The 22,673-nt window shown below is 42.2% G+C and overlaps 1 protein-coding gene across 1 annotated transcript in view; it reads right to left on the reverse strand.

The window, feature by feature from the left end:
• Window positions 1-12,054, reverse strand: part of LOC134402152 (guanylate cyclase soluble subunit beta-2-like) — a 33,721-nt gene extending 21,667 nt beyond the window's left edge. Inside the window, exons 1-3 of the mRNA XM_063131495.1 lie at window positions 11,916-12,054; window positions 6,657-6,730; window positions 1,641-1,735 (exon numbers count right to left, since the gene is read on the reverse strand). Coding sequence (XP_062987565.1) covers window positions 1,641-1,735; window positions 6,657-6,730; window positions 11,916-11,918 — 172 coding nt within the window. The 5' untranslated portion in view covers window positions 11,919-12,054. The remainder of the gene's footprint in view (window positions 1-1,640; window positions 1,736-6,656; window positions 6,731-11,915) is intronic.
• Window positions 12,055-22,673: the final 10,619 nt, after the last annotated feature.

Genomic DNA, 22,673 nt, shown 5'->3' on the forward strand with positions numbered 1-22,673 from the left:
AAAATAGGTGTTTTCAGCCATGTGTATTGCATGGTACATGTACCCTGGAACCAGAAATGACCCCAGTTTCCCTCAAACATAGGCATGGTGGTAGAAATGTGTTTCTCACCATGTACTACAAAGTACAATAACTCTAACACACATGAAAAATGGATTGGGGTGATGCCTTTTCCAGCCTAAGTGTACTTAGCACTTGTGAAGGTAACTGATGGGGAACAATTAAGATTACAGCCTCTTCATGTCACCAACATAGAACATAAAGATCAAAGGATCAAAGTAAAAATGCATCCACTCCAGCTAGGAAGGTTGAATCTTCAGTTTCACTTTCTCCCGCATCTCAGTTTTTTTATATTCCAAGTTCTTTCCATCCCAAAGATGAAGAATTCTCTGAATTTTGATAAATTTTTATCAAAAACAAACTGAATGGAAGACACAGCTATTCTCAGCATGTTGGACCTGCCTTCCATAGAGCTGTTAAAGAAGAGGAGCCTGTCAGAAAAAAGAAGTGGCAGCTCTAATTCAGCAGCGTTGCCTTACTGTTCATAGAAACATTATACATGTTCCATTTAGTTAAACTAAACTTCCTATGGAATTCCCTGCATTTGGAGGTAAGGCAACATTGTGTTGCTTCTGAAAATGCCGTTATTTCAGGAAGCTTTCCTTGAAATACCAGCCATGGTTTTACTAGAACTCAAATTTCACCAGAAGTCTGTTCTTTTAAAAATGGAATTCCCTGCCTAAGGACACCCACCGAACTCCTGTCTTTTGTCAAATAATAGAAAATATATTACTTCCATGATGGAACTCAATATCACAAACATATGTTTTTCCGGGTAGTAATCTCCTATTCAGGCATGTAAACTCAAGGAATATTAGATAGACAGACAGATAAATAGACTGATAGCAAACTGGGATCATTACACAAAGCTGATTGGTGGGGGATTCAGGACAGATTAAAGGAAGTACTTCTTCACAAAGTGTATTGTTAAATTATGGAATTCACTTCCACAAAATGTAATGATGGCCACTAATTTAGATGGCTTTAAAGGGAAATTAGATGAATTCATGGTACAAAGAGGTATCAATGGCTGCTAGTCCTGATGGCTATATTACCTCCAGTATCAGGCAGTATGCTTATGTACCCAGTTGCATGTCATACTTGTGGTCTTCCCACCAGTAGCTGGTTGGCCACTGTGTGGACAGAGTGCAGGGTTAGGTGGACCTTTGGTCTGATCAAGCAAGGCACTTCTTAAATTCTTCTGTTAAACTGTTCAAGGAGTGTGTGTGTGTGTATGTGTGTGTGTGTGTGTGTGTGTGTAAATAGATATGATCTCTTCATATCACTCAGCTCTTGAGTGGAAGGGTGGGATAATATATATATATATATATATATATATATATATATATATATATATATATTCTTATGTAAGAAGACATGCACAAGAGCCAAACTGAAAGATGTACGAGTATTGGTACTGAAACTACTGAAAGACAATTTGCTTTCACTTTAGCGTTTTTTTCCCAGGGATACAATGTTGCAATAGAATTCAGTTAGACCACCAGATCTACTTAACTTCAAACGATACTTTTTTTTTTTGACAAAGCTCAGATCTTGCATTTTCCCAAAAAAAAATACATACCCAGCATTTTGCATGCCTTGTCAATTAGCTGCATTGTGATCTCATCTCTGTAAACTTCAAAAGTCAAAAAGGTATCCTGCACTCCAGTTTGGACTCTGTAACAGAAGTACAATTTCTTAGCATTGCAATAATGTTTTTAGAGTTCAGTTCAGTTAGCCAGCCCACAAATGCCTCGTGTCAAGTAGCCATCACTCAGCAGGGCCATTTCTATACCATGTTGAAGATAAAATCAGTTGTTTGGATGCAGAATAAGGGCACAATCCTACTCTTGTTTAGTCAGAAAAAATGTCCTACAATTCCCAGCAGTCCCCAGCCAGCACGGAACATTTTTCTGTCTAAGCATTCATAGGTTTGTGCCTTAAGTTAATCATGCTTTACAAGTGATATGGTGGTAAATTTTGAAGTGCAGGCACTCACCTTTATAAAAACAAAAACAAAAAAACTGTAGCAATGACACATTGGCCCTTTCTGCACCTAAGGATTATCCCAAGGAAAATGGAAGGATCATCCCTGCCTGCTCCCGGGATCCCCCGTGTGTCATTTGCATGCACAGGAATGATCCCAGGATGATCCTGGGGGAAAAGGCAGGTACAGAAATGCCCCAAGAGGAGTCCAATGATTCAGGCAACTGTGTATATCCAGATCAACGATCTTGTTCTAGCAGTCCTATCTCCACCAGGAGCAGGTCTTTCATAAAGTTGATAGAGAAATCTGAAAATGCCCCTTTGAAGCCCCTCAATTTGAGGTGACACTTTCCCACTAGCCCCCACCTTTGTGCCTCTTTACTCAATAAGATAAAGAGAATTCCAAGGCTGTTTTGCTTTCTTAGAACACAGACTTGGAGACGCACATTGTTTAATCTACTTACCATTGAAATCCCTCTGACCAGGGATTTCTGAAGGGTCAGAGCATAGTCTGGAATTCCTATCTCTCCTTGAGCTGCTTATCAAGGAATAGAATGCAACATCTTGTATTGGTCATAGGCTGCCAAAATATGGCATTGTTTATGTAAGAATGGGTTTCTGTTTATGGAACATGTATGGGACTTGTGATCAGTAAGAGGAGAGAGGAGGGAAAAGTATGACTTCATCAGAGTTACTTGGATGAAGTATAAATGTATGCTAATGTAGCTAATGGTTAGAGAGTCTCTGCCATCGAATTGTACAAGGTATGGGGCTTTTCTCCTGTGTGCACAGTAAATAAAGAGTCTCTGTTTCTGGACCAGTTGTGAAGTCGTCCCTTTCCTACCAGGTTAGGGGAATTTCCCTAACAAAGCTAATGAGCCTTAGTTTCAGTGAGCATAAGGAATGCCTAGCTAACATTTTAGCGGTCCAAGCTTGCCTAGGGGCCATCACCCATGTGGACATTATATATATATATTATATATATATATATATATATATATATATATATATATATATATATAATCTGCCACATTCAAACATCCATCTGACGGTGTAACCTACCCTTTAAAACATTTTTTTTTATCTGCATCACTGTTTACGTTATTTATGCCATCCAATGTAAGTGTCCAAAACTGTATGTGGGGAAAACCATCAGATCCCTTAAGAAATGAATAGGAGAACACCTGTGTAATATCAAAAACAATAGGCCAGGTGATCCACTTGGGGAAAATAAATAGCTTTTAACAGATATTAATTTTTGGACACTGGAAGAACTTAACCACAAGGATGAGAAGCAGCTGCTGAGAAAAGAATTCAAATGGATTTTGAAATTAAATACACTTTCTCCACAGGGGCTAAATGAGGAGCTGAAATTTTTACCCCTCCTGTATCTGCCCTGTAGTTTCAAGATATTCCTGTCCAGATATGAGAAGATCCTGAATCAATTGCCCTGTTATGGTAATACCTGTAAGAAACTCAAAGAAAAAACATGTCTAACAGTAAATAAAAAACAGAGCCTTCTGCACATCCCATCTAGTCACCATTACAAGGCAATTTGTTGTTAATAATTTCTGCAAACATGGTTACAAATATGTAATATTTTAACTGTTTTACACTATTTAAATATATGCACAGGCCTTATTTGCCCTGTGCCCTGTAAACCTTTTATGTGTACTACTGAAATTATGTTATTGTCTACATATATGCACAAGCTGTGCTTGCAATGTGCTTTTTTAATTGAAAAACATTTTGTCTTGTTTCATGCTTGCTTTTTATATGTGTATTATTACAGCCCCGTGAAGAAAGCCTAATAAAAAGCAAGAGGCCGAAATGAGTCAGGCTTTTCAGCAATAAATTTGTTTACAGCATCCTGGGATTATTCTTTTTGTGTTCATCTTGGGTGCCCACCTGCCTATTGCCATCAGTAATAACTAGGAGCAGTCTCTATACATAGCAGAGTGACATAACAGGTATTACATTACACTCACTTTTATCTGTTCATGAAGTCCCAAAGAGAACAGTGTATGAACAGTGCAGTCACCTTTCTAACTGGGGTTCTATTTTCGCTTTCTACTCAGAGATCTACTCCCTTTCTACTCTCCCTTTTCATTTTGTAAATGATACCAGAATGTTTTCTGAAGGGTCTGCTGATTAATATAATGTGTGGATATGGTGTGTCTTTGACAAAATGTGGACTTTTAAATTAAATAACATGTGGACATGTTATTTAGCAAACAAATGAAAGAGAGAGAAAATATACTGTTTTCAGTTTTAATGACACTTCTTAAGGCTGCCAGTTGTAATAATCCCAAAAGATGATGTGGCCTCATTCCGGTATAATGACTTTTTAGCCAGGACACAAGAAGACGTCTGTTGTGAAGATGTTCACCCAACAACATGCCATTCTAAATAATTTTGTATAACAAATAAAGCAATTAAAGCAGGGTAGTGTTATGTGTCAAGGCAATCTCTTGCCTTTGTCTCAGTAATTGTTTCAAATTATTCCCAGCAGAGGGAAATCATTCTCCTACAATATTACATTCCTTCTGTTTCTATAGATTGTTCACTTAAGCATGCCTTGCCTGAAGGCACTTTCACTATGGAGCACCATGCTGAGTCCTGATGAGAGTTTGATGTTTCCAGATGTTAGGGGCGTATGTGTGCATGTTTTCCTTTTGGAAACGGTAGGATTCCTTGGATCTAATCTAATTGGTAATCTATGCATTCATAGGCTTTGCTGTACTACTTCAATGATCATAGATATATTTTTCTGACATTGTTACACTGTGTACTTGCAAAATGCTGTGACAAGATTGAAGAATCTTTTCCTAGTGCTCTGTTTTATGTTGTAGATTCTAGTAGGCAAATCTTTTGTCTGTGCCATTAAACAGCCACTTCCAATCAGCAGAAACAATATGGGGAAAGTACATTGGGCAATAATAAAGGACAATATGGACACCCCCAAGTGCTCCAGTTATTCACTTAACTGATGCTTGAGACTATGGTGTGCTAGTATGCTGTGTTTGGGACTGTGGTGTGCTAGGCATGCCAGGTTCACAGCAATTTGAGGACTAAAAAACACAATTCCTAAGATTTTGAAAAATGTTTGTCTTCTTCTTCTTCTTCTTCTTCTTCTTCTTCTTCTTCTTCTTCTTCTTCAATGAAATCAGAAATCAGAGAAGCAACACGGGGCATTTTACAGAATTATTGAGCTGCAGTAGGGCTCTGCATATTTCAGAGTCACAAGTAGAGCCATAATTGCAAGTAGAGTCAACCAACAGAGTCATGGGCACCTTGAACTCTGGCAGGACAGCTAGCATATTTGGATTTGGGTCATCCTATGACACCATCTTGCATTTTTCAAACCATGTCCCAGTGATAAGAAAGATACAGGGACCCTATTTCTTTTGCTTTCCCAGAGTCTGCATGCCCCCAGTTTCTCCTTCTCAATACTTTCAGAGGGTGACTTTATTACTTGCACCAAAATCAGCAAAGAATCTCACGGCACTTTCAAGTAGGGTGGCTATGGGTTCTGCTTTATAGATGAAAGTCCTCTGTTTGAAAGGCTGTCTAATCCAAGTCTGGTTTAAAGATAAAGAACCATAGAAGGGAGAACAGGGACACTGGAGTTGCCTGTCAACAGTTTATCCCTGGGCACCAGGCTGAGCAGGCACCCAGGTCACCTGGGTGCAATCTTCCCCACTATGGTGACAAGTCTTAGATTTCTATTGAAATTGTAGCAACGGTTTCTAAATTTGCATCTGTACATATAAATCCATATATGCAACATTTATGCAAATCTGTGTCCTCTTTTTTCTTTTCTTTTTGGTGATATCTTTCTTCTTTCTTGGCAATGCATAAGTGGCCACCCTATCTCAAAGATCTGTTACAGATCTATTACCTCTCCTACATCAGAGTCTACTTGAAGTGATGCATCTGATGGAAGGGGCTCTAGTCCATGAAAGCATGTGCCAATGGTAAATCTGTTAGTCTTTAAGTGTGCAATCCTATTGGAATAGTCATAGGGCTCTGAACTCAGAGGCTTATGGCTGTCCTATGCAAGGCAGGAGGAGCGCCGGAGGCCATCTTCTCCTTTGTGTTCCTCCTGCTCTGCATTTTGGCTAGATGGGCTTTTTTGCCCGTCTAGCTGGGGTTTTGCAGACCAGAAGGGAAAGAAGCTGGAGAGGCCTAAGAATACATTGTAAATCAGCCTCCCAGTCACCTCCCCTCCCCATCCACTAGCACACCCCATTCTCCTCTTCTCTGAGGTCATCTATGCCACCTCAGAGAGACACCCAGTGCAGGTCTCTTTACGCCAGCTGCAAGGGGAAGAGGTGGGAAGCTCAGATTCCTTGCTCTGTGGTCCAAGTGCTGACTCCAAACTTGGATCAAGGAACTCAATTATCTTATGCCCCACCCCTCCAGATCTTGTCTGGGGGCATAGGAGTGCTCCCTCCGCTGGTCATTCACCTAGATCCATGATGTGTAGTGTGTGTTCATGAGTGTTATTGTGTCAGCGCCCCACCCGTTACATCTGACACTTTTATTCAATGGTCTTTGAGGTTTTTCCATGCCTCGAAGTCTATGAATAATAAAGCTAGGGATAAATTACCTTAATTTTTCCCAGATTTCTTCACCATATTTTTCAACCACCAGAGACTTCAAGCAAGTATTTATGAATCCATACTACAAAAGCAAACAGGGGAAAATAGGGGAAAGAGATTATAAAGTGAAATTTCCATGACATAATGAATGATTTTTGCATTTGGATTTAATACATTTATTTACTTATTTAGAAAATTTATACCCCACCATTCCATTTGCATTTGCTTCACTAGGGGAAGTTTTGCACCATTAAAAATGAAACAATCCTGTAATAGAAATAAAATGGAAACAGGCTAAGAAGATTTTTTAAAAATATATATTCTTAATGAGGGTCTAACACATATAAAACAATACTTTTGGAACACACTGCAAAATAAATGGCAACCAGTTCAATTGTTGGAGGCTGTTTCCTGAAATTCTGATTTACTCTTCTTTTCTTTTTTTAATAGATGATGAATGCAGAATTGGCCAGATAATTATATTACTTAGGTTTACAGTGACAGATATGGGGCTTATTTTGTTGTAATTCAGATATTAAAATCATCATCTGTATCCCACTCTTCTTCAGGAGTTCAGGATGGCTTATTTTGTTGTAATTCAGATTTTGCTTGACTTTTATCCTGCAGGATAGGATAGGCTGAGAGAAATTTGTATATTATTGCTCAATCAGTGTTAATTACTAAATAAATAAAAGATGCTAAGCATGAGCAATACAATATAATACATTATATGCCTTGCACGTGTTGAGCTTGGTTCATGCATATAATGCTTGATTCAAAAACAACTGGAGTAAAATGAATTTTAAATTAGGAGCACTTAACAGTACCCTGCTTTCTAGCCTCAAGGCCCCATGCTGACAACTAAAATATGCCACCAATGGCAATGTTTGAGTTTCCTTTTCTTAGAGATAAGCATTTTAATTATATACTTTCAACATTTCACATACAGGTCTATCCCTGATGAATTCAGCAATTCCTTTTAACTAGGTTTTCATTCTGCAGCTGACATTGCAGCTATATGAACTAAAGTACAGAAAATCATAAAACCTGCGATTACAAATGTAACAGCACAATCCTATGCATTTTTTCTCTTAAGTAAATCACATTATGTTCATGGGACCTAGTCCCTTGAAAGATTGCAGCCATAGTCTCTTTGGTACAATGTTCATAATTTTAGTATCTCTGATAAGAATATAATATATTTTGCATTTTATTTGGGCCGTATCCAACTGTGTCATTTCATTAATGCAAATGATGTTGTGTTTGCAGAAACTAGGTTCTGAACTATGCGCAAGAGAAGAATCCAACTGAAATTATGCTTGCATAGACATGGTTATGCAAGTGGTTGTACATTAAGCTTGTGCAAGTCATTGTGCACCCTGTTGTGCATAACTGTCATGCAACTGGTTGCAGAATGGGTTGCAGAACAGGTTGCACATCTGGTTGCACAAGCATAATGGGTAACTTCTTGTACAACAGAAAGATCCAGCAGAGCTCTGCTTGTGCTATTTGAATTTGCGAAATGGCACCGTGGATACTGCGCTATGAATCTGTCTCAACATATGTATTATGCCTCACTCTGTTTTAGGTGCAAAAGCAAGGAAAACCCTGTAGGGGAGTAAAAAATAGCCAAAGGCAAGGGAGGAACCAAGTAATCTTCTACAATAATATTATTAGTAAAGGTTTTATTAAAGTGCCAGGTGCCTATGCGTTTCGAACGCGGTTGCATTCTTCCTCAGGGCTTTATAACAGTGCGTTATAAAGCCCTGAGGAAGAACGCAACTGCGTTTGAAACGCGTAGGCACCTGGCATTTTAATAAAACCTTTACTAATAGAATCATAGAATCATAGAATAGCAGAGTTGGAAGGGGCCTACAAGGCCATCGAGTCCAACCCCCTGCTCAATGCAGGAATCCACCCTAAAGCATCCCTGACAGATGCTTGTCCAGCTGCCTCTTGAAGGCCTCTAGTGTGGGAGAGCCCACAACCTCCCTAGGTAACTGATTCCATTGTCACACTGCTCTAACAGTCAGGAAGTTTTTCCTGATGTCCAGCCGGAATCTGGCTTCCTTTAACTTGAGCCCGTTATTCCATGTCCTGCACTCTGGGAGGATCGAGAAGAGATCCTGGCCCTCCTCTATGTGACAACCTTTTAAGTATTTGAAGAGTGCTATCATGTCTCCCCTCAATCTTCTCTTCTCCAGGCTAAACATGCCCAGTTCTTTCAGTCTCTCTTCATAGGGCTTTGTTTCCAGACCCCTGATCATCCTGGTTGCCCTCCTCTGAACACGCTCCAGCTTGTCTGCGTCCAATAATAATATTATTTTAGAAGATTACTTGGTTCCGCCCTTGCCTTTGGCTATTTTTTACTCCACTCTATTTTAGACACCTTTGTGCTGTTCACTAAGCAGTGTATTTATATCCACCTCCCAGAATGATATACATTCTTAGGCCTGGGTAGTAAACTAAGACTTTCCACTGGGAATATCCGAAAGACTTTTCCTATGCCTGACTTGTTGCCACTCAAATCATATGCAGGCTGAAGTAAGCATGCATATAGTTGCACATTAACCCAGCAGATTCTGATACTTACTGAGACATCAAAGATAAGTATCCAAAATAAGCAATCAAGAAGACTGAAGACTACGTCAAGATTCCTGTCTGCTACAACTGAATTCAGTTGGATAGATGTCCATTGTGCTTTCTGTCCTCCGGCCCCAGCATTTTGGTTTACCAACCTGCCTGGTCACTGAGGTCATTAGAGTAGGGTGACCATATGGAAAAGAGGACACGCCTGTGAGAGCCTTTTTTGGCTGAATGGCAGCATAAAAATCCTTAAATAAATAAATAAAATAAATCTCTCTCTCTCTCTCTCTCTCTCTCTCTCTCTCTCCCCTTTTAAATACTGGTTACTGAGGTCATCAGAAGGCATGCACCTGATGGTTCCACATAGACCTATGGCCCAACTGGAGTCCTCCAGGAGAATAGCCTTTAGTGTGGTGGTCCCCTTTCTGTGGAATTCCTGGCCTGGAGGTCTGGCAGGTGCCAACACTGTGCTGCTTCCAGCTTTTTTTCTGGGAAACATTCCTTAACTGAACAGCCAGTTTTTATTGGTATTCTGTTTAAAATTGATCATTTTTAATATGCTGTTTTAATCTTTTAAACTTTTAACTATTTTATTTCTTATGTTCACCACTCCAGAATCTATTTTAGATATGGAGCGGTATATAAATGGTGTAAATAAATAAATAAATAAATAATATAGACTTTTTCAGTTGGTCAGTAAGCACTTTTCTTACTATTTTGGATGCTCTCTGAGATAGTCAAAAGTTTTAATGTACCCAATAGTTCCCAGTTTTACAACATTACAAGGCGTGTTAAGCCTTTGTTTCTGGCTTACTCCTTGCATACTTCTCAAGATCTATCCTAAAGGAGAAGGATGCTGTGAGGGATGAATCTCCATCCAATCAATGCAATCAGCAGAAGAGTCTCACTGGGTTCAGTGAACCTTATTCTCAGATAAGTGTCTGTATAGGTTTGCAGCCTTAGTAGCAATGTGCCTGATGTGTTTCAGACCTAGAGATGCAAAATTTCTGAAAATTTTGAAGCCATGGGAAAAAAACCATTTTTTTCCATTTTGGGGTGGGGGAAACAGAAATTTTCAGAAAAATTGAAATAATGCAATATTCACACTTTTTACAGATTAAAAGTCACTTTGTTACTTTAGGAACATAAAATGTAATTATGTCCAAGTTGGTTTGGCATAAAATTATTACATTTGGTATATTAAAACTAGTGTATTCAAACAATTATTACAAATTTAATTTACTTTTTTTACTTTTTTTGGTAACAAATGGAGCTACAAGCTCCTGAACTGTTAGGAACACCTGAACTGTAAGGAACCTCTTTCGTTCTGCCAGTTTATGAGCTGCAGGCAAAAAACAATTTTAAAAAACAACTGAAGAAACCACCAACATTAGTAACAAAGAAAATTATTTATGTCTCCACTAGTCCTCCAGTGTCAAGACATAAAGTCCCCATTCCCATAAAGAGAACTGAAAAAATGGGGTTCCCCCCCCAAGATTCATGAAATTTAATCAGACTCATTTTCTGACCTAGAGCTATCAGTATTAGTTTCAGTCTCTGCTTCCATGGAAGTGCCCCCTAGAAGCAGAAATGCATCTTCCTCTTGCATTTGAGAGTTGTAGTCTCAGTTTGCAACCTAGGACTTGCTTGTCCTTGGTGCACAGACATTGTAATAATCTGATACTGTACAGTTTTTAGAAATCATTTGGAGAAGTAAATATCTGAACACCTTGTCTTAAACATTTTATTCATCATGCTAAAATAAAACATCCCGTAATCCGTTTTTTCTTCATTTTTTTCAATTTTTCCAGTATATCGGAAAACCCCCCCCAAAAAAAGGATTCGGAAACAACCGGGGGGGGGGGGAACCAGTTTTTTTTCTGATTTTTTCCGGTTCCCCCCCCCCCCCCGGGGCCTTCACATCTCTACTCAGACCCATCCGTTCTGCAGCCTAAAGCCTAGCATGCACTTGCACTGAGCGCAGCATCCCGGAATAAAAGAAATCCTGCCGTCATTCCCAAACGACTTGGGTTTTGTTGAGAGCATTCACAACGTTCGGATGAAAGGGATAACGGCGATCATCACCGGCGAAGAACAATAGAAACGTTCCCCACCATCCACCCGCGACTCGTATTTTTCGTGGGCAAAACCTCCTGCTACTCGGAGTACTTTACTCTCTCCTAACTCGTTCTCGAGGGACTGACCCAACGCCCCCTACTGACATCAACAGCCATTCCTCTGACTTCGCTGGATCGGTCACTGAAGGGGCCGGGTGGGTAGGAGGATGTGCAGTGAAGCTACAGGTTGCCATCTAGAGAAGTAAGCCACGGCGTTTCGTGGAGGGACGGGGGCTTGCGGATGGCGACCTTAGATTCTCCCAGCAGTTAGCCCGAAAGTAGTCCTGGTAAAGTTATTAGAGCATTTCTCTCTTCTTTCGCTCTTGGAAAGGCAACACAGCAAAAGGCAGGCGTTTCTGCCCCGTTTCCCCTCCTCCCCCAACCCGCAGCGCTAGTCCTAAAACCGGCTTGCCACGAAGTCCTGGGATCTTCTCCCAGATCCCTCGATCGGCTTTCCAGCCCACGTAGCACTGAACCCACCGAGGCCCCAAACGATGGGGAGGTGCGTGCTTGTGTGCGTGTGTTAGGAAGGCGGCGGCGGCGGCGGCGACGATCGCTACTCACCATTCTGGCGCATGTCTCAAAGAACCGAATGGAGCAACATTGTTGTTCTTTCTCGCCGTAGGTCAGGATCCTTGGTTTAGAGAGGCGGAAGGTCCCTCCTTATGGGCAGCCTTTCCCTGCCCGAGGACGCCGAGCTGGCCGGGGGGTCCTTAGTGGCCAGCGCCTTCCCGCAGACGGAGAGCTCAAAAGCCGTGACACGTTGGAAGGCATCTGCGGCTCCCCGGGGGTGGGGGTCGGCGCGCCTACGGCCCCCCATGCTCACCCATCGCGCCCCACTGCCTTCTTACGGCTCCGTTGCTCTCGTCCGCCGCAAGGTTACATCGGCGTGCCGCTAGGTCGCCTGTCACCGCCTGGAAGCACACATCAGAGCAGCCCGGTTACGCCGGCGCGGAAACAGCGCCTCTCTCCGCTTGAGCACCGCTTCGGCTGGAACGCGCGGGGCAGCCGGAGTTGCTGTCCAGGGGTCTGTGGTGCTGAAATCATGCCTTTCTACAAGAGCCACGCCGGCGCAGGGCACCGACACGACCCGCAGGTGCTGCGCAAGCTTTCGAGTTCTCCAGAACTCTTCGTCAGGTTTACTGGTACTGCACTACCGAAGCAAAAGCGGGGGACACACCCCTCCCCACCCCCAGAAGCACAGAGCCGGGGTTAAACCTCAGTGGTTCGAGGCTCTCCAGAAAGCATCTCCGAATACTTTCAATGGGACGAGAAGAAATGGGAAGCGCCTTAACATCCTCCCCCAACAAGATGTCTTTGCAAAGAGACTTCCTGATGAATCAAATCACTTGTAGGGTTAGAAAAGCACACAACATCGCACAGCGATTTGTGTGTCAGCGAATTCAGAGGATCAAGTTACCTGCAATGAGACTTCAGGAGGCCAGTGAGGGCTGGTGGCTCTGATTTCAGTGGGGTTTTGAATCCATTTTGGATTTCAGTCAGAAACAGCCAAAACTATAAAGGAGCTATCTAAGGTGCTGAACCCAATCCCCAAATTAGGTTCAGTGGATAGCTTTTTTATAGCATTCTGGTGGGTTCTGGCTGAATGGATTTACAGCCCCATCGGAGCCACCAGCCTCCACTGCATGAAGCATTTGTTGTGTGCTGAACTGAGTTGTCTAAAGTGTCCAACATATAAAATCCACCTCCATATATATTGCCCTCTTGTATTTTCTAATTTTCCGACATGGTAGAACTCAAGATGGCATACATAGGGTTCCCAAGTATTCTCCCATCAGTTCTCAACTTGCTCAGCTTTAGCAAGGTTGCTGTATCATGTTTGTTGAAGCCAACAAACCTTCTATAAAGACAATTTCCTCCCGTTTATCAAAAACATTGATTGAGCTTTTCAGACCGCTCCATCCACTGTGTGGACTGCACAGGTGAGAAAGCAGATTCCACTCCTAATTCCAACAGTGGGTTGGATTTAGTCCAGGGGCCAGTCCATGTCTCCTTGCAAGAGGCAATGGTGTGACCACTCATTTAAAAAGGGGCTCCAACCGGCAAGGCTCTTGATGGCTGTGTATCTCCAGACACTCTCGGATGAGACTTTTTTTCTGAATCCATTTCAACCTGCTTTTTAGTGTGCTTTTTACAACAAGCTTAATGAATGACCAATGCTGGGAGAAGGACAGAGGGAATGCTGCTCCACTCATTCTTCTGGACCTCTGAGAAGCATTCAATACCATGAACTATGGCATCCTTCTGGAGCTGGGCTTTGGGGCACGGCTCTTCAGTAGTTTCCGGACAGAAGGTGGGAGTGGGATTTCTTCTCATCTCTATAGCTATTTCACTATGGTGTGCCTTGCGGATCTATGTTATCCTCGATGCTATTTAATATCTACATGAAACTGGCAAAAGGGGGTTATCCTCAGATTTGGGGTGTGGTGTCTTCAGTATGTGGAAGACACCCAGCTCTATATACCTCTTCAGGCACAGACCACGACTGCATGAGCAAGTAGTCTATCTCTGCCCCCAGTCAGTGACACATGCATCAGCCACACACTGCAGCCAATCAGGATCTATAGCGCATTTTTAGTGCTACGCTGGCATTTCACACAGCCAATAGATGGGAATAACTTAAGTATGGGAGACCTCCTGGAGGTTGAAGATGTGTAAAAGACCCGCTAACTTTTCATGAGTGACCAATCATGAATGTGCAATAAATTGCTTGTGTAGAAAAGCTCCTGGAGATGCCAGGGATTGAATCTGGGATGTTCTACATGCAACACAGGTGTTCTGCCATTGAGCAATGATCCTTCCCCTTGCATGGTCCACTCCTTGCCATTGAGACTTGAGGTGCCTCATTGTGCTTCATCTAAACCTCACTTCAGATCCGGAATGCGAAGTGGGTCAGACTGGGTCCGAAACAGGATGAAGCAGGTCACAGCTGATTTGAAAGCTCCAAATCAGCCTCCCAAGTGGGTCAGGGGTCCTGTGCATACATTGTAGATAAATTGTCAATCAGATTTTGATCCCAAGACCCCACTGCATGCAGTGGGACTGGGCTCCCAGTTAAACAGACATCGTACTGCACTCTCTCTCTCTCTCTCTCTCTGTGTGTGTGTTTTAAAAGGAAAGAAAATATACTAACAATAATTTGTCTCCAAACATTTTCTTTCAATCCAAAACAAGCAATGGCCCTTCATCCTAGCATTTTCATCAAGGCATAGCTCCTCCATGTTTTATTTCTTTTTATAATCATACTATGAAGGATTCATTAGGTATCAATGTTTTTTAACATTGCAGATACTCCTAATTATTTCAATATGTGAAACGAGATGTAAACATCATGCGTCAGGAGCCATTTTTAAAACTGTGGTGAGAGCCAGAATATGTCTTTAGCATGAATGGCATTTGGAAGACGGAGATTTGTGCATTCCGGAAGATTTGGTGCTGGGTTTTAGAGTAATTTTATGCCTTGCATTTGAGGAGTGTGTTTTTGGAGAAGGCTGCAGTGTTCTCTGAATTGTGGAAGTGTGGTGTAATTTGTAGGTGTCTGGGCTATGATAAAGTGCATTTCCGTATAATTTGTCATGACGGCTTCAAGCAAGGAAAACAGAGTCATTCATTTGGCTGTTGAAGAAAGAGGGTTCTTCATTAATTCGCAAAACAGGAACAGATCTGGCAGAAGTGTGGCTGGTATCCAGCAATGAATCCTATCGCACCAAGCAAAGGACTTTCACTCTTAACAAGATGTTCACTGTGTCCTCATAGAAATCCATATGCCATAGCAAGCTGCAGCAGCTTCATGCCTTTGGAGATCTGGATTTAAGCCAGTCCAATGAATCCACATTGTGCTTCCAAAACAGCCAATCATTTTCAAAAATATACCACACAATATATTTGCCGTCATAGTACTTTTAGGGATTGTGTCATTCTTCTGAGGCTGTGTTGATGTCAATATATTGTACATGGAACAACCATTGATATGCACCTGGCTTTCAGCTTTGCATACTAGGGCTGTGCACCACTTCGGCTCTAGATCCAAACTCAAGCTGAATTGGGCTGATTCCGGCTGGATTGGTCTGGTCCTGGAGATTGGGCCAAAGCGGACTGGGATTGGGACAAAGTGCTTCGGAGCAGTTTGGCCCAATCTGGACAACCACCTGCCCAGCTGCACAAGCCCCCTATTCCTTACCTGGACCTGTTGGAAGCACCTGCAGCTGTCACCATTCCCCCCTCCTTCCTGGAAATAAAATGTAGTGTTAATGGCGGCTGGAAGGCCATCATGTATGCAACATTACAGGTGTAATTTATGCCTGTAACATTGCATACATGATGGCTTTATGGTCACCATTAGCACAATGTTTAATTTCTGGGTGTGTGTGGGGGGGAAATGGCGATAGCTGCGACTGTGGGTGCTCCCAATGGGGCCTGGTAATGAGCAGGGGGCATGCATGGCTGGGCCAGGGAGGGATTCATGCAGCTGGGCCAGGGACCCACAATTCGGATGTCTGAACCTCACTTCAGATCCAAGGATCGAAGCAGGTCAGACTGGGTCCAAATCAGGCTGAGGCAGGTCGGGGTTGATTTGGAAGGTCCATATCGGCCTCCCAAGTGGGTCAGGGGTCCTGTGCACAGCCCTATTGCATACATTGTAGATCAATTGTCAATCGGATGCATTCCTCCCAGTGCACAAAATACGCACTGCAGACAGGTGCACTTATGGGCATGGTTGCCGTGTTGGTGCTTACAGTGCGTCAGATGCAGTGCCATCATTATCATCATCATTGTTTATTTGCATCCTGCTTTTCTCTCCAGGAGGAAGCCCAGAGTAGCTAACATCATACAAAATACAATAGCATCAAATACAATAGTATCAAAAGGCAACATGAATAATCAAACAATAAAAATATTATAATAAACTATAAACAAAGTTTCAGCTCAGAACTTAAACATCAAGTCAGTTAATAAATTCAAAATCCATAAATATATTAAACAAACAACCCATATTTTAAACAAAAGTATACACTTATGCACCAGTCCAGTAGCCAATATAGTAAACTATTGGGATGCACCATTAAAAGACACAAATCTCAGTGTCAGTGAAGGGTCATCTTGTATGATGCTGGTTTCGGCTGAGAAAGTAAAAGGATTTTTAAAAAGGATAAAAGGCTGGCAAGGGTGCTGAAGAAGCAGCTGCAGCATGAGGAAGGCTGGGGGGATTTTATCCAGGTGACCCGTATATCTTTCAATCAATCAGTTCCAAAGCGATCAATACGCTGTATGCATGCATTCCCCAGGAAATCATTTTGGAAAAGTCTGATCCCTTATTGATTAGCTCAGCAAAACCATGTTGCTAATGGAAAACGTTGGGTGACATCTGCAGTTTTATCACTAGGGGGAGATATTTCCAAATGTACACTTAGATGCGTAGCGAACGTAGAGTAGTAACATGCTATATTTCAAAATACTTATGTTCTCAACGTTAAAATACAGTAAAGGTCCCAGCTCTTAAATGCCAAAAACTAATATAAGAGAACTGACATGTTTGACAGCTAATCTACTTAATTTTTATATCAAGATTAAGCTTGGATCCTAAATTTTCATTCAGTGAAGGGAAGGCGGAAAAGGTCCTTTCATGCATGGAACACTTACTTTACCTTTATGGAGCCAAAATGCAGAATCCAAGCCAATAGGCTCCCTCAGATCACTTCTTCCTTCCTTCCTGCCTTCCTTCCTTCCTTCCTTCCTCTGGATCAGTTAAATAAACACTGTCCATTGGCAGTCTCTCTTAGCTTTCCTTCTCCCCCAAAACACACCTCCTCTTCTCTCCCCTTCCATTCATGACGCAGTGATAAAAACTTAGGCTAGTCAGTACTGTGTAAAGCTGTATTGCTTACTCCCAAATTGCCACCTGTCTGAGCAGTCCACATTCTAAATATTTCAGACTGCAGCCTGAAATGCCAGAGCTGTAAGGAAATATTTCCTCCAAATGATTTCCAGCAAACACTTTAAATGGAATAACGACAGCCATACTGCCTTGATATGACACATTTCGCTTTCAGGACAATTTAAGGCAGGCCTGTGACAGATCTTATATTCACCCTTGTGTGGAACCACCATTCATGGCTGACACAGAGAGAGACAAAGTATTCATCATGCTACAGTTTAATAGCACAGCAATAAAGTAAAAAAAAAAAAAAAGGAAAGAAAGGAAAGGAAAAGAAAAGAAAGAAATAAGATGGAGGCATCTTTCTCGATGGCCTTATAGGTCCCTTCCAACTCTACTATTCTATGATTCTGGTTGTTCAAAATAATAATAATAATAATAATAATAATAATAATAATAATAATAATAATAATAATTTTCTTACCCACCTCTCCCTTTGGATTGAGGCGGGGAACAACATTAGAACAGGAATCAATACATCTTAAAAATTCATGATTTTACATTGATCTGGATAGGCCTGCTGGAAAAGGCTAGTCTTTAAAGCTGCCTTAAAATCACACAGAGAGTTAATTTTACGAATCTCCTCTGGCAGGCCATTCCACAATCTGGGGGCGACAGAAGAAAAGGTCCTCTGGGAAACCGACGTCAGCCTAGTTTTAGCTGACTGAAGTAAGTTCTCCCCAGAGGACCTGAGTGTGCAGGGCGGACTGTATGGGAGAAGGCGATCCCGCAGGTAACCTGGACCCAAACCATTTAGGGCTTTAAAGGTAATGACCAACACTTTGTACTTTGGCAGCCACTAATTGGCAGCCAGTGGAGTGATTTTAATGTTGGGATAATATGCTCACCCCTAGATGTACCGGTGACCAAACTGGCTGCCATATTTTGAACTAGTTGAAGTTTCCGAACTAGGTACAATGGTAGCCCTATGTAGAGCGCATTGCAGAAGTCAAGCCTTGAGGTTACCAGCGTGTGCACTACTGTCTTTAGGTCTTCTGACTCTAAGAAGGGGCGCAGCTGGTGTATCAGCCGAAGCTGATAGGAGGCACTCCTGGCCGTCACATCTATCTGGGCTGTCATTTGGAGCGACGGATCCAGGAGCACCCCCAAACTGCGAACACAGTCTTACTCAAATATCCCCACCTCATAAACTTCTTAATCAGGAGAATAAATAAACGAATGCATGAGTAAATCAGTTTAGAAGGTGTTCTGCTCTACACGTTTAAAATGGCATTTAATTTAAACAAATTAATCCTAATATGCTTTCCTAAAGCTTATAGCCAAAACTGAAAGGGTTCCAATTTTGGATTTATGTAGGAAAAAAGGAATGACATATAGATGTGGTGCAGAGCAAGATTATTATCAGGTTTTAAAGGCTCCATATTAGATACATTACATTACCAAGAAGCAATGCATTTGGTGTATTTACTTTTTGATACCTAGTATGAAGCACACATAAAAAAGTTAACCTTTAAAAAGTAAAAGAAAAGAGATGTATGCCTTTGGCATGCAAAACTAGTACATGTTATTGTTTTATATTACAATAGCCTGTGTGTACAGCCAATAAGCTGTCCAGAAGCAATAAGACGCAGGTGTTGCTAAGAAATTGTCAGTTGTGGTCTGAAAGATGGGGGAGAGCAAAATGCCTCTCCCATCTTCCCTAAAAGGCACTCTGGCTACCACATCAAAACATTATGAACCAATTGTGCTAACGCACATGTGGCCACTGATGCCACATGCATAAGGGACCTTTTGACAAAGAGTTACTGTGTATAACTTGGTATAACTGTGTATAACTTGTGTATAACTTGGTATTAGAGGAAGTGAACAACCTGGTATTAGAGGAAATGACATCCTGGAATTAGAGGAAGTGAACAACCTGATATTAGAGGAATAAGGAAGCCAGAAATAAAAACTTTGAAAGAATAAATAATAAACCATTTATTACAAATTAAAGCAGAAGAGAAATCCAGCAGTTTATTTAAAAGTATTAAATGAATGCCAGCATTTACCATGGCCTTAGCTAGACCTAAGGTTTATTTATTTAATTACATTTATACACCGCCCCACAGCCGAAGCTCTCTGGGCAGTTCACAACATTTAAAAACAGTAAACATTAAAAGTATACAATTTAAAAACACACACACACACACATAAAAAACAGTATAAAAACAACAGTATCCATTTAAAAACAACAATTGTGGGGTCCATTAAAAACAAACTTAACATTGTTAAATGCTGTTAAAATGCTGTTAAAAATGCCTGGGAGAAGAGAAAAGTCTTGACCTGGCGCCGAAAAGATAACAATGTTGGTGCCAGGCGAGCCTCATCGGGGAGATCATTCCACAGTCGGGGGGCCACCACTGAAAAGGCCCTCTCCCTTGTTGCCATCCTCTGAGCTTCCCTTGGAGTAGGCACTCGGAGGAGGACTTTAGATGTTGAGCACAGTGTACGGGTAGGTTCATGTCTGGAGAGGCGTTCCATCAGGTATTGTGGTCCCAAGCCATTATCTCAGAATCGTCCCGGGATCGTCCCTGCCTGCTCCCAGGATCCCCTGTGTGTCATTTTCATGAACAGGGATGACCCCAGGATAAACCTTAGGTCTAGCTAAGGCCCATGTTAACAAAAGCTCAAAATTTCATAGACATTAGCAGTCCTGGCAAGTATAAGAGAAACAATGACTAACAAAGAAGTATAACGTGCACTGTGCAATGTCTTAATGTGTGTGTGTGTGTGTGTGTGTGTGTGTGTGTGTGTGTGTACATCCAAACATGGGTAAGGGAAGAAAGATGAGCATTTTATAGCATGCTCATCAGATGAGCATTTTATAGCATGCTCATTACTGGCCACTCATGGATGTTTGCAGGTCCTTGTGATGACGCCGTCCGCCTCCCATGTATCTCCCACTCCTTCTACTCATTTTCTATTGCAAAAAAAGACCCAGAAAATCCCTTTTTTTCCTGTAATGAAAAGTGCCACCATTTCCTGCTGTGTGCAGTAGAAGCAGTGCAATAAAAATGCCCACTGAATGGGCCATGTGGTCGTTGCTTGCTTGCTTCCTCTTTCTTCCCCGTATCAAGGAAGCTGCTCATCCCTATTGTGAGACAGAAGCAGGAGGCAAAGGGAAATGCGATTCCTCCCCCATCTGATGATCCTCAGTTACTGTCCAATAAAAATATGGAGTGAATTCTAGTGATGGGGGTAGCAGAATAAAAGGTCAAATTCTATTTCAGAGCTCTCCGGGGTTGTATTGCAGTGGATGAAATTGGTCCCTGGGCCTGAAGTTCAACAAACCTAGGCTAGATCTTCCCTACTGTTTTATAGTGGTATTGAAGTGCACTGGTAACTTGTTGGGGGCACATTGCACATCCCTTATACCACTTTCATGATGTTATGTCCTGCTTTTTGTTATTGGTATTATATCCTCAAGATAGAGGAAAACCCAAAGACGTGTCTCGTCTCTGAAAGGCAAGAACATGAGGAGGAGGATAGGAAGTGAAGTCAGCAACCCCAAGAGTATCACTCTAGCATCAAAAGGAAGGTCAGCATGGATGAGAGGACAGTCTGGAAAGCTTGGGATTGCTCTCTCTCTCTCTCTCTCTCTCTTCCTCCCTCCCTCTCTTTCTCTATTCCCTTTCCACACGGACACATCAGCCTTCTTTCTTTTGAAGTGAGCTGAGTTACACTTCCAACAAGGGGTCCCCAACCTTTTTTTGGATCAGTGGACCCAGTTGGAATTTTGAGAGTGTCATGGGCACTCTCACAAAACATCTGCCATGCAGGGGCTGAGCATTCTCAAAATGTCTGCCATGGTGAGCATGGCTAGTCAATCCAACCCATTTCCTAGAAGACAAACTGGTAAGGCAAAAAGAAAAGTAACTCATCAAGGCAGAGGGGGCAGGAGACTGAGCTCCAAAACACAAAACCATTCTTTTGAACCCACTGTTTTCGGTGCATACTTCTGAGTCTTAAATAACTTAGTCAGGAATGACTTTATTGGGAATAAAGATGATGCTGGAGACAGGTGCTTTACTTTACAGCATGATAGTCTCTCAGGGTGTTGTTGTTTTAATTAAAATATTTAAAATAAAATAAAAATCAGGAAGGGAAGGGATCCAAAGAGAGGTATCCACGGGCATAGTTTTCTTTTAGGGGGAAAATCATTCCTAAAGTTTAGTAGCTCCTCACCTTTCATCCCAGTTCTGATATTTAAGATAAAGACAATGAGAAAGTTTTCACTCCCAGGCTCCAATCAGAGCTGAGATTAACATTTTAAAAGGGCTCAAATGTGCCAGTCAGCAGTAAAACTGTCTCTGTGGCTGTTTCAATTAACACGCCATTGGTATGGGGGAGGAAAAACAGTCCTAACCCTCAGCTGAATGCATTCCTGATTGCACACTTCCTGGGCAGGTACCTAGAGCAAATTACAACTTTTAATAGGTGATATGGAGGGAGGGAGAATGGGATCTCATACATTAGGTCAAGGAGACAAACAAAGACTAGAACAGAGGTGATGCAAAGGTTGTCTGGCACACAGATATCCTAGATTTAAACCTCTGGAACGGCGGACTTCTCCCTAGCTTTCTCTCCAAGGCTAAAATGGAACCCTTTCATCCCAAGGGCTGTCTTGATGACGATGGATTGGCACCACATCCCCCCAAAACCCCACACTTTCGCTGCTCTGGGGTTACCCTGGGTAATCCCCATGCCAAGAAGCGAGCACAGTGTTTACGGCTGCCGCCCCTGTCCCTACCTCCCTGGTTTTTCCACTTCACCCCTGTAGAACACAAAAGGCTCCTCTCCAAAAGCGAAACCTTTCTCCCCACGCTGTAGGCAGTGCGAAGCACTGGGCGTTCTGGTGGCCATTTGGCTTGCCAGCCCACCCCTCCCCCTGCTGCAGCTTCCGGGGACCAATATGAGGTCGCCTTCTACCCAGGAACGCCCCCAGACTGCCTCTGAGCAAGGACAGACCGGCAGAAGAGCCAGGCTGACCTCACTCTGGCTGGAGAAATCGGGTTAAGTCCCTGACTTTTCAGCCATGCATCTTCACCTCTTTGCCCCAGGGTGGCTTTGAATCTGCACCTGCATCATCTAACTGACACCATGGAGATTCCGAGCAACCACGGGGCAAAGAAGACATCAAGACGACGCCCTAGTCCCATTCTGACATAGTGTGGGGTTTTGATATTTGGGCAACACCTTGGCAGATTAAAAATAGCTGCACATATAGATGAATCCCATTAAAATCACTAAAGGCAGCAAAAGTAAATGTTTTTGCTTTTAGGCACCAGAAGACAACTACTCACAGGGTTAGCACTTGCTCTTCATTTTCTCCAGGTGTCTCTCTCCATGATACAGATTTAGCA

Source organism: Elgaria multicarinata, chromosome 8, assembly GCF_023053635.1.
Source record: "Elgaria multicarinata webbii isolate HBS135686 ecotype San Diego chromosome 8, rElgMul1.1.pri, whole genome shotgun sequence".
NCBI classification, from domain to species: domain Eukaryota; kingdom Metazoa; phylum Chordata; class Lepidosauria; order Squamata; family Anguidae; genus Elgaria; species Elgaria multicarinata.